This window comes from Panthera onca, chromosome A1 (assembly GCF_046562875.1).
Source record: "Panthera onca isolate mPanOnc1 chromosome A1, mPanOnc1 haplotype 2, whole genome shotgun sequence".
NCBI lineage: Eukaryota > Metazoa > Chordata > Mammalia > Carnivora > Felidae > Panthera > Panthera onca.
Genome location: NC_138339.1, coordinates 124,566,144 through 124,583,347, shown reverse-complemented (window position 1 = coordinate 124,583,347; position 17,204 = coordinate 124,566,144). Strand labels below are relative to the sequence as shown.

The 17,204-nt window shown below is 40.8% G+C and overlaps 1 protein-coding gene across 2 annotated transcripts in view; it reads left to right on the top strand.

Annotated features, from left to right (window-relative positions):
- KDM3B (lysine demethylase 3B) overlaps positions 1-17,204 on the top strand; it is a 69,564-nt gene that overhangs the window by 42,411 nt on the left and 9,949 nt on the right. For both annotated transcript variants that reach the window (XM_060636010.3, XM_060636012.3), the window contains 4 exons: positions 8,257-8,364; positions 11,250-11,377; positions 12,518-12,797; positions 13,659-13,915. In XM_060636010.3, the coding sequence (XP_060491993.3) occupies positions 8,257-8,364; positions 11,250-11,377; positions 12,518-12,797; positions 13,659-13,915 (773 nt within the window). The remainder of the gene's footprint in view (positions 1-8,256; positions 8,365-11,249; positions 11,378-12,517; positions 12,798-13,658; positions 13,916-17,204) is intronic.

The following is a 17,204-nucleotide window of genomic DNA, read 5'->3' as shown; positions in this document are numbered from 1 at the left end:
AATATATGAAATCATGGATTTAGACATTGGACAGCAGGCAGCATGAGTCTGTCTCTTAAGAGAAGGGAAGAAACAAGGCACATCCTACAATTGCTCCCGTTTACTGCCCGCAGGCAGTTTCCAGGCTGTAGTAGAGGGAAAAGCAACTACACCAGTTTGACAGTCTCACTGAGCTGAAACAGAGATAAGAGTCTGAGAAGAGTGAGGCAGAGTGCTGAAGACGTTAGAGCTGCAGAGAGATCACCTCAGTTTTTGGCTCTGTAGTGATCTGCACACACATGAGGTGAAACTCCTTAAGGCCCAAAAAGGAACTTTCAGAAAGCAATTGACTGAATAATTTCCAGAACTTACCATTTGTATCGCCACAAGCCAGACTGGAAAGACTCTGGATAAGAGTGCACAAGGGTCACGTTTTAGCAGTGGGACTAATGTAGTCCCAGAATAATGGCTGCTGTGGAGATGCCATAACAAAGTGTAAAGCAAGCCTTGGAGGGATCAAACTGATCTGCAGGTTACTTAACTATGCACCAGACTAAAATCAAACATTCTTTAAAGGATTACAACAAAATCCAGTACTCTGAAACATTAAAGTCACAAAGCTCTGCATTCAATCAGGAAAAATCAGGGTATGAGTAATAATCAGCTAAATGGCTGGCTCATTCGGTAGAGCCAAGGTCTTGAGTTTGAGCCCCCCAATGAGGATAGAGTTTACTTAAAAAAAAAAAAAAAAAAAAAAAAGCATAATCAGGTGTGAGTCTCTTAAGTAAATGGTGCTGAGAAAACTAGACAGCTACATGCAAAGGAATGAAACTGGACTACCCTCTTACCCCATACACAAAAATAAACTCAAAATGGATTAAAGAATTAAATGTGAGACCCAAAACCATAAAACACCTGTAAGAAAACACTGGCAGTAATCTCTTGGGCACTGGCCATAGCAACATTTTTCTGGATATGTCTCCTCAGGCAAGGAAAACAAAAGAAAAATAAATGAAAGCTTTTGCACAGCGAAGGAAACCACCAACAAAACAAAAAGGCAACCTTCTGAATGGGAAAAGATATTTGATATTTGCAAATGATATATCCAATAAAGAGTTAATATCCAAAACTAGAATACTTACACAACTCAACACCAAAAAAAAAAAAAAAAAACCTAAAACTGCCCGATTAAAAAGTGGGCAGAGGACCTGCATAGACATTTTTTCAAAGAAGACCTACAGATGGCCAAAAGATACATGAAGACACGCTGCACATCACTCTCATCAGGTAAATGCACATAAAAACTACAATGAGATACCACCTCACACCTGTCAGAATGACTAGTATCAAAAAGACAAGAAATGACAAGTGTTGGGGAGGGTGTGGAAATAAAAGGAACGGTTGTGCATTGTTGGTGGCAATGTAAATCTGTGTAGCCACTGTGGAAACAGTGTGGAAGTCTCTCAAAAAATAAAATACAGAAATGCAATCCAGTAATTCCACTACTGGGTAATTACCCAAAGAAGATGGAAACACTAATTCAAAAAGATATATGCACCCCTATGTTTACTGCACTGTTATTTACAACAGGCAAGATATAGAAGTAGCCTAAGTGTGTATATACATATACACACCTACATATACATTATGGAATATTACTTGGCCATAAAAAACTATGACATCTTGCCACTTGCAGCAACAGAGATGGACATACAGGGTATTACACTAAGTGAAATAAAGATACCATATTTTTCACTTACATGTGGAATCTAAAAAACAAAACAGGGGTGCCTCTCTGGCTCAGTCACTAGAGCATGCATGTCTTGATCCTGGGAACATGAGTTCACGCTCCACGTTGGGCATAGAAACCACTTTAAAAAAATAGGGGTGCCTGGGTGGCTCAGTCGGTTAAGCATCCAGCTTTTGCTCAGGTCATGATCTCATGGTTTGTGAGTTCAAGCCCCACATTGGGCTCTCTGCTGTCAGTGCAGAGCCCGCTTCACTTCCTCTCTCTCCCTCTCTCTCTGCTCCTCCCCTACTCTTGCTTTCTCTCTCAAAAATGAAACTTTAAAAAAAATAAAAATTAATTAAAAAAAAAAACAAGACAAACTCATAAATGCAGAAAACAAACTAGTGATTGCCAGAAGGGAGGCAATGGGGGTGGGGCGAGTGAAATACGTATCAGGGATTAAGCAGTACAAACTTCCAATGATAAATAAGTCAAAAGGATGGAAAGTATGGCACAGAGAATATAGTCAATAATATTGTAATGACATTGTATGGTGACATATGGCAACTACATTTATTATAGTGAGCATTGCATAATGTATAGAATTGTCAAATCACTGTGTTGTACACCAGAACTACTTTAGTATGTTAACAGTACATGTCAACTATACTTTAGTGATAAAGTTTTGTTAAATAAAAGAATAATCGGGGCGCCTGGGTGGCGCAGTCGGTTAAGCGTCCGACTTCAGCCAGGTCACGATCTCGCGGTCCGTGAGTTCGAGCCCCGCATCAGGCTCTGGGCTGATGGCTCGGAGCCTGGAGCCTGTTTCCGATTCTGTGTCTCCCTCTCTCTCTGCCCCTCCCCCGTTCATGCTCTGTCTCTCTCTGTCCCAAAAATAAATAAAAAACGTTGAAAAAAAAAAATTAAAAAAAAAAAAAGAATAATCAAGTATGCAAAAAAAGAATGTGACCAATAATCTGGGGGAAAGAAACATTCAATAGAAACACATCCAGAAATGACAGTGATGATAGAATTACTGTAAAAAGGCCTTAAAGCAGCTATTATAAATCATATGAATATATTTAAAGACATAAAGGGAAGAGCACCTGGGTAGCTCAGTCATTGAGCATCCGACTCTTGATTTCAGCTGGTTGAACATCCGACTCGATTTCGGCTCAATTCATCATCTCACGGTAGTGAGATCAAACCCCACGTTGGGCTCCACACTGGACATGGATTTTCCCCCTCCCTCTGCCCCTTCCTCACTCAAGCACATGCTCACTCGCTCTCCCTCTCCCTCCCCCTCCCTGTCTCTCTCTCTCTCTCAAAAAATAAAAATAAATACATAAAGGGAAATATGAGAGAAATAGAAAATACATAAAAGACCCAAATAAATGGTCTAGAGATTAAAAAATCCCCCAAAAATTATACTAGGTGGGATTAATGACAAATTAGATACTGCACAAGAAGCTGAATTTAAAGATGTAACAATAGAAACTATCCAAAACTAAGCACAAAGAGAAGAAAGACTTAAATTTATAAGTTAAAGAGTGCCTTGTTTATGTATAGGAAATATCAGGCAGAAATGGTCAGAGAGCAGATACAAAAAAATACCTGAAAAATTCCAAAAATTTTCCAAATTTGATGAAAAGCTATAAAACCACAAATCAACAATAAATCTCAGAAGAAGCATGGGCACATGGGTGGCTCAGTTGGTTAAACATCCAACTTTGGCCCAGGTCATGATCTCATAGTTTGTGTGTTTGAGCCTCTTGTCGGGCTCTGCTGACAGCTCAGAGCCTGGAGCCTGCTTCCGATTCTGTGTCTCCCTCTTTCTGTGTCCCTCCCCTGCTTGCACTCTGTCTCTCTTTCTCAAAAATAAACATTTTTTTAAATTAAAAGAAAACCACACCAAAGTACATCATTACCCACCTTACTGAAAAGCAATAAGGAGAAAATCTGAAAATCACAAGAGGGAAAAAAAGTACTTTATATATACAAACTAACAAAGATAAGAATGACAGCCAAGTTGTCAGAAACGCTCTTCCACTGAAGACAACGGAACAGCATCTTAAAGTGCTGAAAACCAATTATTAACCTAAAATTCATACCTAGTGAGAATATCTTCAAAAACGAGAGTGAAATAGTCTTTCAGACAAAGAAAAGCTGGTAGAATTCATCACCAGCAGATTCACAGTGCAAAAGCAGGGGAAAAAAAGATATAGTAAGGGAATTTGGATTTACACAAAGGAATGAAGAACATCTGTGGGTAAATATGTGAGTACATATAAAAGACTTTTTCTTATTTTTAAACTTTTTAAAAGATAATTGTTTAAAGCAAAAGTAACAAAGTAATTTGGGGCTTATAATGTGTAAAATTAGGGGTGCCTGGGTGGCTCGGTTAAACGTCCAACTTCGGCTTAGGTCATGATCTCATGATTTGTGGGTTCAAGCCCCGCATTGGGCTCTTTGCTGATAGCTCAGAGCCTGGAGCCTGCTTTGGATTCTGTCTGTCTGTCTTTCTGTCTGTCTGTCGTGTCCGTCTCTCTCTCTCTGCCCCTCCCCTGCTTGCACTCTGTCTCCCTCAAAAATAAACATTAAAAATTTTTTTTAAATGTGTAAAATTAAAATATGTAATAGCACAAAGGAAGGGGAAATGGAAGAATATAAGAATCTTACACAGTATGTGAAGAGTGGTATACTATTTGAAGACAGACTGTGGTAAGCTAGAGATACTACAAACCCAAGAACAAACAGTAGCAAATAAAGAGGTGTATATAGCCAGTCAGCCAAAAGTGTAGACAAAGGCAAATCATACAAAAGCAGTTAATTCAAAAGAAGAAGGAAAATGAAACAGTATATACAATACAGATCTGTACTATATCTTGCATTCAGTTTTCTTGGGGTGGGTAGTATAATTACCAAAAAAAAAAAAAAAAAAAAAAATGTCTATAAAGGTCTTGGGAGGGAAGTGATAAAGAAATAAGGGTCGAAAAACACTGAACCTAGGTATAGATAGGAACATCTTACATAATGCAAAAGACTGAATATTTCTCCTTAAGATCAGGAGCAAACAAAAATACCTGTTTTCACAGCTTCTATTCAGCACTGAGCCGGAGTTACTAGTCAGCATGAGAAATAAAAGACAAAGAAAAGCATAATGCCATCCCTCCCGCAAAAAGCATATACTGGAATGAAGTAAAAAAAATTTTTAAGATTTATTTATTTTTGAAAGAGAGACAGCAAGTGAGGGAGAGAAGGATGGGACAGAAGATTCGAAGCAGACTCTACACTGACAGGAGCAAGCCTGATGCAGGGCTCGAACTCATGAGCCGTGAGATCATGACCTGAGCCAAAGTCAGCCATTTAACCAACTGAGCCACCCAGGTGCCCCAAGTAAAATGTGTTTTATTCTCAGGTGACATGATCATCTATATAGAAAACCCCAAGGAGGGCTCCTGCCTGGCTTGGTCGGAAAAGCATATGGCTCTTGATCTGGGGCCATGGGTTTGTGCCCCACGTTGGGTGGGGCGCCTGGGTGGCTCAGTCAGTTAACTCTCTGAATCTTGCTTTCAGCTCGGTTCATGGAATTGAGCTCAAAGAGCTGCGCTGAGCTCTTTGCTGAGAGCATGGAGCCTGCTTGGGATTCTCTCTGCCTCTCCCCTGCTTGCACTCCCTCTCTCTCTCTCTCTCAAATAAACTTAAAAAAAAACTTAAAAAAGAAAACCCCAAGTAATCTACAAAAAAAGCTACGAGAACTAATAAGTGAGTTTAAGCAAGATTACTGGACAAACTGAACAAAAATTAATTATATTTCTATATGCTGTCAATGAGCAACTAGAAATTGAATTTTTAAATTAATATCATTTATAGTAACATCAAAAAACCATGAAGTGCTTAAGGATAAATTCAATTAATAGGTAAGAAACACATGGGGTGCCTTGGTGGCTCAGTTGATTGAGCATCCGTCTCTTGATTTCGGCTCAGGTCATGATCCCAGGGTTGTGGGATGGAGCCCAATGTTAGGCTCCGTGTTCAGCATGGAGCCTGCCTAAAATTCTCTTTCTGTCCCCCACTCACACTGTCTCTCTCAAAAAATAAATTTAAGGGTGCCTAGGTGGCTCAGTTGGTTGAGGGTCTGACTTCAGTTTGGGTCATGATCTCATGGTTCATGAGTTCAAGCACCATGTTGGGCTCTCTGCTGTCAGCACAGAACCTGTTTTGGATCTTCTGTCCCTCTTTCTCTCTCTCTCTCTCTCTCTGTCTCTCTCTCTGCCCCTCCTCTGCTTGCATGTTCTCTCTCAAAAATAAACTTAAAAAAAAAAGACTAGAATAACGAAAACAATTTTGAAAAAGAAGGCATTTGGAGGATTTATACTATTTCATTTTAAGACTATACAGCTACAGGAATTTAAGGCACTGTGGTAATACAACAGCAGAGATGTACACACATATATAGTCGGCTGATTAGGTAATGAAGGTGCCAAGATAATTCAGTTGGGAAGAGATAGTTCAACAAACGGTACTGGGATAATTGTGTATCTGTACTAAATAAAGTGAGCTTTATTTGTTTATTTTTTAGTGTTTATTTTTGAGACAGATAATGAGTGGGGGAGGGGCACAGAGAGAGGGAGATGCAGAATCTGAAGCAGGCTCCAGACTCTGAGCTGTCAGCACAGAGCCTGACGTGGGGCTCAAACTCATGAACCGTGAGATCATGACCTGAGCCAAAGTCGGGTGGACACATAACTGACTGAGCCACCCAGGCGCCCCAAATGAGCTTTATTTTTACCCACACGATATATCAAAAGTAAATTGTAGGCCTAACCATAAAAAGCTATAACTACAAAATTTCTAGAAAAAAAATAGGAGAAAATCTTTGTGTCCTTGAGTTGGATAACTACTTGTATGGACACAAAAAGCAAAAGAAGAATTGTTATCAAATTTGAAATATTTTGCTCCTCAAACAACACTTTGAGTAAATGAAAAGACAAGCCACAGATTGGGAGAAAAGATTTGCTGATTCCCTATTTGTTAAAGGACTTGAATCCACCATAAAGAGCTCTCACAACTCAGTAAGAAGACAACAACCTGATTTTTAAGTGAGCAAAAGATTTGAACAGATACTTTATCAAAGAAGATAGATCAATGGAAAATAAATGCATTAAAAAAATTACCACTACTCATTTGGAAAAGGAAAAAATAAAACCGTAACGAGAAACCCCTCTACCCACTTAGAAGACTAGAATTTTAGAAACTGACAGTACCTGGTGTTTCCAAGAATGTGGAGGAACTAGAACCCTTAACAGTTGCTGGTAGGAATGGAAATTGGTACCATCCTTTTGGAAAACGGTATGACCATGTCTTATAAGTTTAAACATAAATTTTCCATATGACCCAGCATCCCACTTCTACATGTTTATGAGAGAAATGAAAATGTGTCCACACATGGGGCACCTGGGTGGCTCAGTTAGTTGAGCGTCCGACTGCAGCTCAGGTCATGATCTCACAGCTTGTGAGTTTGAGCCCAGAGTTGGGCTCTGTTGCTGACAGCCCCGAGCCTGGAACCTGCTTCGGATTCTGTGTCTCTCTCTCTCTGTCTCTCTCTCTCTCTCTCTCTCTCTCTCTCTCCCCCCCACGCTCATGCTTTCTCTCTGTCTGTCCATCTCATAAGTAAACATCAGGGGCACCTGGGTGGCTCTCTTGGTTAGGCGTCTGACTTCGGCTCAGGTCACAGTTTCACGGTTCATGGGTTTGAGCCCTGCGTCAGGCTCTTTGCTGATGGCTCTGAGCCTGGAGCCTTCTTTGGATTCTGTGTGCCCATCTCTCTCTGCCCCTCCCCACTTGTGCTCTGTGTCTCTCTCAAAAATAAACACATAAAATAAACATTTTTAAAAATGAGAAAAGAAAATATGTCCACACAAAAGATTGTACTTGGATGTTAATAGTAGTTTTATTCATAATAGCCCCAAATTGGAAATAATCCAACTGTTCACCAGCTGGTAAATGGGTAATAAAAATGTATATCCATACCACAGTATAGTATTCAGCCATGAAAGGAAATGAATTGCCAATACATGAACAATATGGATGAATCTCCAATCATGCTAAATGAAATAAATCCAACACAAATGACTATATACTGTATGCTTCCAGTTATATGAAATTCTAGAAAAAGCAAAAATGTTAGTATTAGGAAGTTGACCACTGGTGACCAGGGGTTAAGAAAAGGCTAATGACTTTAAGCAAAGGGCTCGAAGGAACTTTAGGAAGGAAGATGGAAATGTTCTATGTTATGATTGTGGTAGTGCTTATGCAGCTGTATACATTCATGAAAATTCATGGGAGTGCACACTAAATTGTTGGATTTTTTGTATGTAGATACAATAAATAACAGTAAATCAGTGAAGTCGATTTTTTTAAGTTAGATACTATCTTCTTTGGCTGAAGAAAAAAATGGCCTTTAGGATCTGAAACTCTGACTCACTAAGAGGGATACATCTTATGACCCTAGTAATATAAATAAAGTCGTTTCATTTCTGTTTCAGAGACAGAGGAGATGGGTGATGAAGAAGTTTTCTCCTGGTTGAAGTGTGCAAAGGGGCAGTCCCATGAACCAGAGAATCTCATGCCTACACAGATTATCCCTGGCACAGGTAAGGGAGTTCTTTTTTTTTTTTTTTTTTAAGTTTATTTCTTTTGAGAGAGAGAAAGAGTATGCAAGCAGGAGAGGGGCAGAGAGAGAGAGAGAATCCCAAGCAGGCTCTGCACTGCCAGTGCAGAGCCAACTTGGGGCTTGATCCTATGAACTGTGAGATCCTGACCTGAGTGGAAATCAAGAGTTAGATGCTTAAATGACTGAGCTGCCCAGGCACCCAAAGGAGTTCTTTTTTAAATTTGATGAAAGAGTGGCTCCTGGCTGACTCAGTCAGAGGAGCATGTGGCTGTCGATCTTGGTGTCATGAGTTCGAGCCTCACATTGGGTATTGAGATTACTTGAATAAAAAAACTTAAAAAATAAATAAGTAAATAAATAGGGGCACCTGGTTGGCTCACTCAGTTAAGTGTCTCACTCTTGGTTTAAGCTCAGGTCCTGATTTCTGGGGTTTGTGGGATCAAGCTGCGCATCCGGCTTTGCTCTGACAGCAGGAAGCTTGCTTGAGATTTTCTCTCTCCTTCTCTCTCTGTTCCTCTCCCACTTGCACACTCTATCTCAGAATAAATAAACCTTAAAAAATATTTTTAAGCAAAGAAAAAAAAAATACGTAAATTTGGTGGAAAAAAAGTTTTTTGTTTTTTTTTTTGTTTTTTTTTTTTTAATGTTTATTTATTTTTGAGACAGAGAGAGACAGAGCATGAACAGGGGAGGGGCAGAGAGAGAGGGAGACACAGAATCTGAAACAGGCTCCAGGCTCTGAGCGGTCAGCACAGAGCCTGACGCGGGGCTCGAACTCACAGACCGTGAGATCATGACCTGAGCCGAAGTCGGATGCTTAACCGACCGAGCCACCCAGGCGCCCCGGAAAAAAAGTTTTTTATTTAGTTGAGGTTTAATTCATACATCATAAGATCTGGTAAAATGGTTTTATCTCAGCCTGATTTTTGTTAAGCTTCCCCAGATTTTTCTGAGTATTTGAATCTTCAGATATGTGTTAGATTCTATGCAGCCATTGCACACACTATGCCTCACCTTTCAGGTTAGAGAAGTTGGTTACTTTTCTACATAACATTTTACATTCCTGTGGTTGGCAGGACCAGAATAGAAAAAAGTCCCACATGCTTCCAGAAAGACCTTTGCTTTTAGGCTTGTAAAAATCCAGCTGAAGGTAAGCAAACCTTTTGAATCCATGAAGGCAGCCTATGAATGGTCATGTTTATGTCACTATTGAAATCATTATTTCAATGATTCCTCCAAAAAGTGTGTTTTCACCTTCCATACTTACAATAACACACATTGAAGATGGTCAATCTACTGCCTATATTCTCCTCCAGTGTGGCAGAGGGCACTCGTTGGATCCTTTATACCCCAGCGCTTCCAAGCAGAGGGGCTCCTTCAGGGCACTGGTAGGATGCTTGCTCCCTACTGATCTAAGCATTGGTTAAATGTTCACGTTAAGTTTACATTGGTCTGCTTTTTCCCCACTTTTCCTTTTTTTTTTTTTTTTTTTTTTTTTTTTTTTTTAGATATAAGTTAAAGTATATAAATCTCACGTGTACAATTTAAAATGTTTACATGGTCGAGAAGCCTGGGTGGCTCAGTGGGTTGAGCGTCTGACTTCAGCTCAGGTCATGATCTCATGGTTCGTGAGTTCGGGCCCTGCATCAGGCTCTGTGCTGACAGCTCAGAGCCTAGAGCTTGCTTTGGATTCTGTGTTTCCCTCTCTCTCTGCCCCTCCCCCACTCAGGCTCTGTCTCTTTCTGTCAAAAATAAAGAAAACTAATAAAAAAAAATTAAAATGTTTTACATGCTCTTGAACAGAAGGGAATCTACCCCCTAGAGTTTCTCCTGCAAGACACCTTAATATTTACTGTAACAGGGAGAGAGTGTAACTTGTTAAGAGTACACAGAACTTTAGGCTAGTTATACTTGGGTTAAAGTATTAGTACTTCCATTTACCAACTATATGTATTTGAGAAATGATGTTCTCTGAGTATCACTTTCATCATCAAAAATTGAGAGTATGGGGTGCTTGGCTGGTTCATTTGGTGGAGTATGAGACTCTTGATTTTGGGGTTGTGCGTTCAAGTCCCACATTGGGTGTAGAAATTATTTAAAAACTAAAATCCTTAGGGGCACATGTCTAGCTCAGTTGGTAGCATATGGCACTCCTTATTTTTATTTTTTTAATGTTTATTTAAATGTTTATTTAATGTTTATTTAATGTTTAATGTTTATTTTTGAGAGATGGAGACAGAGCATGAGCAGGGAAGGGACAGAGAGAGAGGGAGACATAGAATCTAAAGCAGGCTCCAGGCTCTGAGCTGTCAGCACAGAGCCCAATGCAGGCTCGAACTCACAAATGGTGAGATCATGACCTGAAGTCTGACGCTGAATTGACAGAGCCACCCTGGTGCCCCGCACATGGACCTCTTAATCTCAGGTTTGTGAGTTCAAGCCCCATGTTGGGTGTGGAGCCTGCTTAAAAAATGAACTTAAAAAAATAGTCCTTTTTTTTTTTTTTAAGTTTGTTTATTTCGAGAGAAAATGGGAGAGGGGCAGAGAGAGAGAGAGAGAGAGAGAGAGAGAGAGAGAGAGAAAGAATCCCAAGCAGGCTCCACAGTCAGCACCAGAGCCAGACTCGGGGCTCCATCCCATAAACTGTGAGATTACAACCTGAGCCAAAATCAAGAGTCAGATGCTTAACCGACTGAGTCACATAGGTGCCCTAATAAATAATATCTTTAAAAAAATGTTGAGGGTAATAGCTGCCACCTCATTGAAATGTGGGTAAGGATTGAGGAAGATAATGTAAATGAGATCGCTAGCACAATATCTGGCACATAAAACATTCTGAGGCTTCTGTTGCTCTCTTTCTCCCAGCTCTTTACAATATTGGAGACATGGTACATGCTGCCCGGGGCAAGTGGGGAATAAAAGCAAACTGCCCTTGTATTAGTCGGCAAAACAAATCTGTGTTGAGACCTGCTGTCACCAATGGGATGTCACAGGTAAAGTGGTATGTGTGGGTATGAATGAGAGAAACTTCTCTTCTTAGTACCAGGAAATGCCCCATTTTCACCTGTGTTGTCCTAGGCTACTGTAGGATTCCTGAGGAATTAGGGGATGGAGAAGCCTATCTAGAGAGAACCCCCAAAAAGTTACTCAAGGGATTTTAATTCCCTCCAGCTGGTATGAGTTTCTCTTTATTTGTCTTTAAAACCAATTCAGGCTGGGTTGATAAGTAGCACAATGAGATTCTTTTCATCTTGTCAAGATTTATACCTCAGGGTCCTTGTATAGGTGAAGAGTATAAAAAAGGTTAACAGGAAGGCAGTCCAATATGTGTGCATGGTCCCTGTCCTTGTCATGTTAGGTACTGAGGACAGAAATATGAAGATTGGCCTGCTGAGCTGGGATCATTCTACTCTGAAAACAATCCCAAGCCTCCAGAGAGGCAGTGGTTTGCTCATTGCTCTATCAGAGGTGGAGGTCATTCCGGTTTGATGGTAACTGTTTTGAACAAGAGGCCGTTTTAAACACACACGCACGCGCGCGCACACACACACACACACACACACACACAGCTAACTTGCTTATATTTGGAGTGCTTTCCAGGAACACTACTAATTCATGGTCTGTAGGAGGTACAGGAATTAAGGCTGAGGGATCTCAAGATATATTTTCAATAGAGTTGACATATTAGAGCAAATCATGTGGAAAATTCAGTAATAGAATAGTAAACATTTATGGAACATTGATGTATGCCAAACACTCTACTAAGCTCTTTGCATATACTATCTCATTTAATACTCAGAACAGCTTTATGAGGTCACATTTTAATCATCGGTTTACCATTGCAGAAACTGAGCCTCAGGCATGCTAAATAAATATATTTTAATATTTTAAAATAAATTGTATTATTTATTTTTATGTTCACTGATCTTTTCACAGAACCAAGCATAGTTTCTGTCATGTTGTAGGACTCCTTAAATATGTGTTAAATTAATCAATGAATGAAATAGTTTATGAGACAGTTTCAGGTTGTTTTCCCAGACTTTTTTAGTGTCAGTAGCCCTTGCTATGTGTTTGTTTTTTTTTTTTCCTACACAAGAACAGCACTCTAACCATGTTGGCCTTCTGTGCTTTAGCTCCCTAGCATAAACCCTAGTGCCTCTTCTGGAAATGAAACCACTTTCTCAGGCGGAGGAGGAACTGCAGCAGTAACAACATCAGAGACTGACCATGTTCCCAAAGCTGACAGCACTGACATCAGATCTGATGAGTCTCTGAAAGCAGATAGTTCGACTTCAAATAGCAATAGTGAGCTAAAAACCATCAGGCCCCCTTGCCCTGACACAGCCCCCCCCTCATCTGCCCTGCACTGGTTGGCGGATTTAGCAACTCAGAAGGCTAAAGAAGAAACAAAAGGTGAGATTCTCGAACACAAGCCTCTGCCCTGCCTTTGGGTGGAACCTGGACTTATTCCCGGATTCTTCAAACTCACACATGACCATCCATGTTTATGAAACATGATGCTTGCTTTTTCTGGGTAATCACATAAAATGAGGGAATTGCTTTCAATATTTTTGCAGAAGTGGAGCTTTTTTAAAAAAGACATATGCCTGGGTACCTGAGTGGCTCAGTTGGTAGAGCATCCGATTCTTGATCTCAGGGTGATGAGTTCAAGCCCCACATTGGGCGTGGAGTCTACTTTTAAGAAATAAAACATAAAACTTCAAAAGAAAAGGCACATGCCTGGGCTGTACCCCAGACCTCTTTAGTCAGAATTGATAGGAGATTTTTATTAACCTTCCAGTTGGTTCTGTTATGCAGCCAGGGTTGATTTTCCATGGGCCCAAGAGTTGCCTGGGGAATTATTATAAATAGAGATTCCTGGGCCCCACCAGAACTATTAAATGACATTCTCTTAGAGTACAAACAGGAATCTCCATTTTTAGTAAACACTCCAGGTGATTCCAGTACAAGTATTCTGAAGACCCCCTTGCAGAAACACTATGTTAGAAAGTGAGGGAGATGAAAGATGGATTGGAACAAAAGGAAATTTGAAATCCAGATCTGGTAAAGGAAGGAAGAAGTAGGAGAGCTTCTCCTTGGCCGTGATCCTGCTATAGTCATAACCTTGTCAAGGTTGGCCTGGACAAACTGTGTGTAGTTTGTGGACCAGGGCAGGGGAAAGTCCTCCTCCCCTCTTGGCTCATTTTTAGGAGTCATTTGCTTGCTGGGTATTACTTGTCATGCCTAATGCTATTCCTGGTTATGTCCTTACAGAAGCAGGGTCCCTGAGGTCGGTGCTCAGTAAAGAGTCTCATTCACCCTTTGGGCTGGACTCGTTCAACTCCACTGCAAAGGTCTCTCCATTGACTCCAAAGCTTTTTAACAGTCTGTTACTGGGTCCCACTGCCTCCAACAACAAAACCGAAGGCTCTAGCCTTCGAGACCTCCTTCACTCCGGACCCGGAAAGCTTCCTCAAGCCCCCTTGGACACAGGCATACCCTTCCCCCCGGTCTTCTCTACATCCTCAGCAGTAAGTGTCCTTTCTACAACTCTAGCCTTTGCTGCTTTTCCAAGGAAGAGCCATCAGAGATCTGATAACTGGATTAGAGTATATATGGGTAACTTGTGTTATCTGTGTTGTCTGTCCAACTGACAAGTTACTTACATCGCGTTTGGGAAATGTTTGAGATCCGTTTAAATAGTGAACCTTGGGGCGCCTGGGTGGCTCAGTCGGTTAAGTGTCCAACTTCAGCTCAGGTCACGATCTCACGGTCTGTGAGTTCGAGCCCCGCGTCGGGCTCTGGGCTGGTGGCTCAGAGCCTGGAGCCTGCTTCTGATTCTCTGTCTCCCCCTCTCTCTGCCCCTCCCCCGTTCATGCTGTGTCTCTCTCTGTCTCAAAAATAAATAAACGTTAAAGAAAATTGTTTAATAAATAAATAGTGAACCTTTTGTGCCATGTTAAGAAGTCAATAGGGGCACCTGAGTGGCTTGGTCGGTTAAGCGTCCGACTTCGGCTCAGGTCATGATCTCACGGTCCGTGAGTTCGAGCCCCACATCAGGCTCTGCTGACAGCTCAGAGCCTGGAGCCTGTTTCAGATTCTGTGTCTCCCTCTCTCTCTGCCCCTCCCCTGTTCATGCTCTGTCTCTCTCTGTCTCAAAAATAAATAAACGTTAAAAAAAAATTTTTTTTTTTTTAAAAGAAGTCAATAGAAATTGAGACATTGAAATTTTCAGTCAGCAGGAATCACTATTTTCTTGACAATAACAGGCATTATTATTTTTTTTAACCTAGACAGTACATTCATACTGCCTTTTCTTGGGTATCTGTAATAGACACCTAAACCTAACACATCTAAGACCATATGCCTGATCTTCTGCGTATAAGCCTCCTTCTCCTGTAGTTTCCTCTCTTGGTCATGAGCATCTGCATTCTTCCAGTTGCTTGGCCAAAAATCTTGGAGTCATTTGGGACTCCCCTCTCTCACATTTCCTATCTAATCTGCCAGCACATCCTTTTAGTCTGATCTTTAAAATGTATGCAGGGGCACCTCAGTGGCTCAGCCATTTGAGTGTCCAGCTCTCAATATCAGCTCAGGTCGTGATCCCAGTGTCATGGAATCGAGCCCTGTATCAGGCTCTGTGCTGAGCATGGAACCTGCTTAAGATTTTCTCTCTTTCCTTTTGCCCCTCTCGCTCTCTCTCTCTGTGTCTCTCAAATAAAAAATAACATGTATTCAGAGTCCACCCATTTCTCATTAGCTCCACCACTTCCTCTCTGGTCTGAGCCAACATCCTCTCTTGCCTGCATGTTTGCAGTAAACTTCTTACAGGTCTCCTTTATTTCTTCCCTTTTCCACTCTATAGTCTATTGTCAACACAGCAGCTTGAGTGGTTCTTTTTAAATATGAGTGGTTTCATTGACATGATTTTTGTTAGCTCTGCTGAAAATCCTTCAAGGGCTTCCTATTTCTCTGATAATATAAACAGAATCCTTTCAGTGGACAATAATGCTCTAGCTTTATCTGTGCAAGACTTCTTCCTTGCACTTATCTGACTTCACCCACCACTTTCCTTGTTCACTCTGCTCTGACCACACCCACCTTCTTACTGACCGTGACCAGGCAAGAATCCCTCTTCAGAGCCTTTGCGCTTACCCTTTTCTTCCACTTGGAACTCTCTTTGCCATGTAACCATATGCTTGCTTCATCATTAATTTCATCTCCTCCCTTCTGAAATGTCACGTCCTGTAAGCCTTCTTAAACCACCCTTTGTAAAATCCATCACAGCTCCATCCTCCATATCTGTTTTCTCTGCACTTACTATTTTTTCCATAGCATTCATTACCATGATTGATTTGTTGTCTGTCTTCCCTTTCCTTAAAAGATTTTTGACTGTTTTATTCACTGCTGTATCACTAGTGCCACAGTGTTTGATACATAGTAGGTATTCGGTAAGCATTTACTGAATGAATGAATTCACAAGATAAAAATTTAAATGATGTAGTGAAAAGTCTCCTTCCCATCATCATCTCCCAGCCACCTGTTTTCTTTTCTGCAGGTCAGTCATTGTATGGTTTTTTTCCTCCTTTTTTTACTCAGATGCTCTACACCTTGCTTTTCTGTTTTCACTGTGTATTGTCTTAGAGATCATTTCAAGCAAGTACATAAATATATTTCTCATTCTATTTTATAATTAGTGGCTAAAATTCAGTGAGCTGTGGATGGTTGAGCCATGTACGATGTGGGTTATTTGTTTCTTTTGCATTAGTGACTTGAAAAAATTACTTTTGGCTCTCTTTTATATGTACTTGCTCTGACCTTCAGTTCTCCTTTTTCTTTTTTGATTTTCCCAGGAAGTTCTATGATTACATGTACTTTGTACAGATAATAATTAGTGATACTTCAGACTTAGGAATACTTCAGGCTTTTTATAAAAGCCCTCTCAGTTCTGTGACATTAGGTATGTCACTTTGATTTTTGAGCCTGGTGATTTCATCACCTGGAACGTGTGAGAGATTCTCAGTGGGGTGATAAGCAAGGGAAGAATTGAACATTAGGAGACTACTTTCAGAATATTTAGTTCCTTTTGAATACTTTCATTTACCACTTTTTTGGGGTATACTCCCTGGTTAAAAAACAAACAAACAAACAAAAAACCACTGCCTTGGCACCTGGGTGGCTCCGTTGTTAAGTGTCCAACTTTGACCCAGGTCATGATCTCACAATTCGTGAGTTCAAGCCCCGCGTCAGGCTCTGTGCTGACAGCTCAGAGCCTGGAGCCTGCTTTGGATTCTGTGTCTCCGTCTCTCTCTACCCCTGCCCCGCTTGCACTCTGACCCCCTCTCTCTCTCTCAAAAATAAAAATAAACATTAAAAGAAATAAAAAACACTGCCTTGGGGCGCCTGGGTGGCTCAGTCGGTTAAGCGTCCGACTTCAGCTCAGGTCACGATCTCGCGGTCCGCGAGTTCGAGCCCCGCGTCGGGCTCTGAGCTGATGGCTCAGAGCCTGGAGCCTGCTTCCGATTCTGTGTCTCCCTCTCTCTGCCCCTCCCCCGTTCATGCTGTCTCTCTCTCTCTGTCTCAAAAATAAATAAACGTTAAAAAAAATTTTTTTTTAATTAAAATAAAAAACACTGCCTTGATAAGTCACTTTATTACTTAGTTGAAGTATCCTTGGGCATGCTAGCCAGAAAAAAATTTATAAGCCTCAAAGTAAATAATCTTTTTCACTCAGTTAAAGCATTTTGTGATCCTTGTGGTCCACATGCAAATCCTTAATACAAGGCTGGATGGTAAAGACATTTCTTAGGTCTCTAGGCT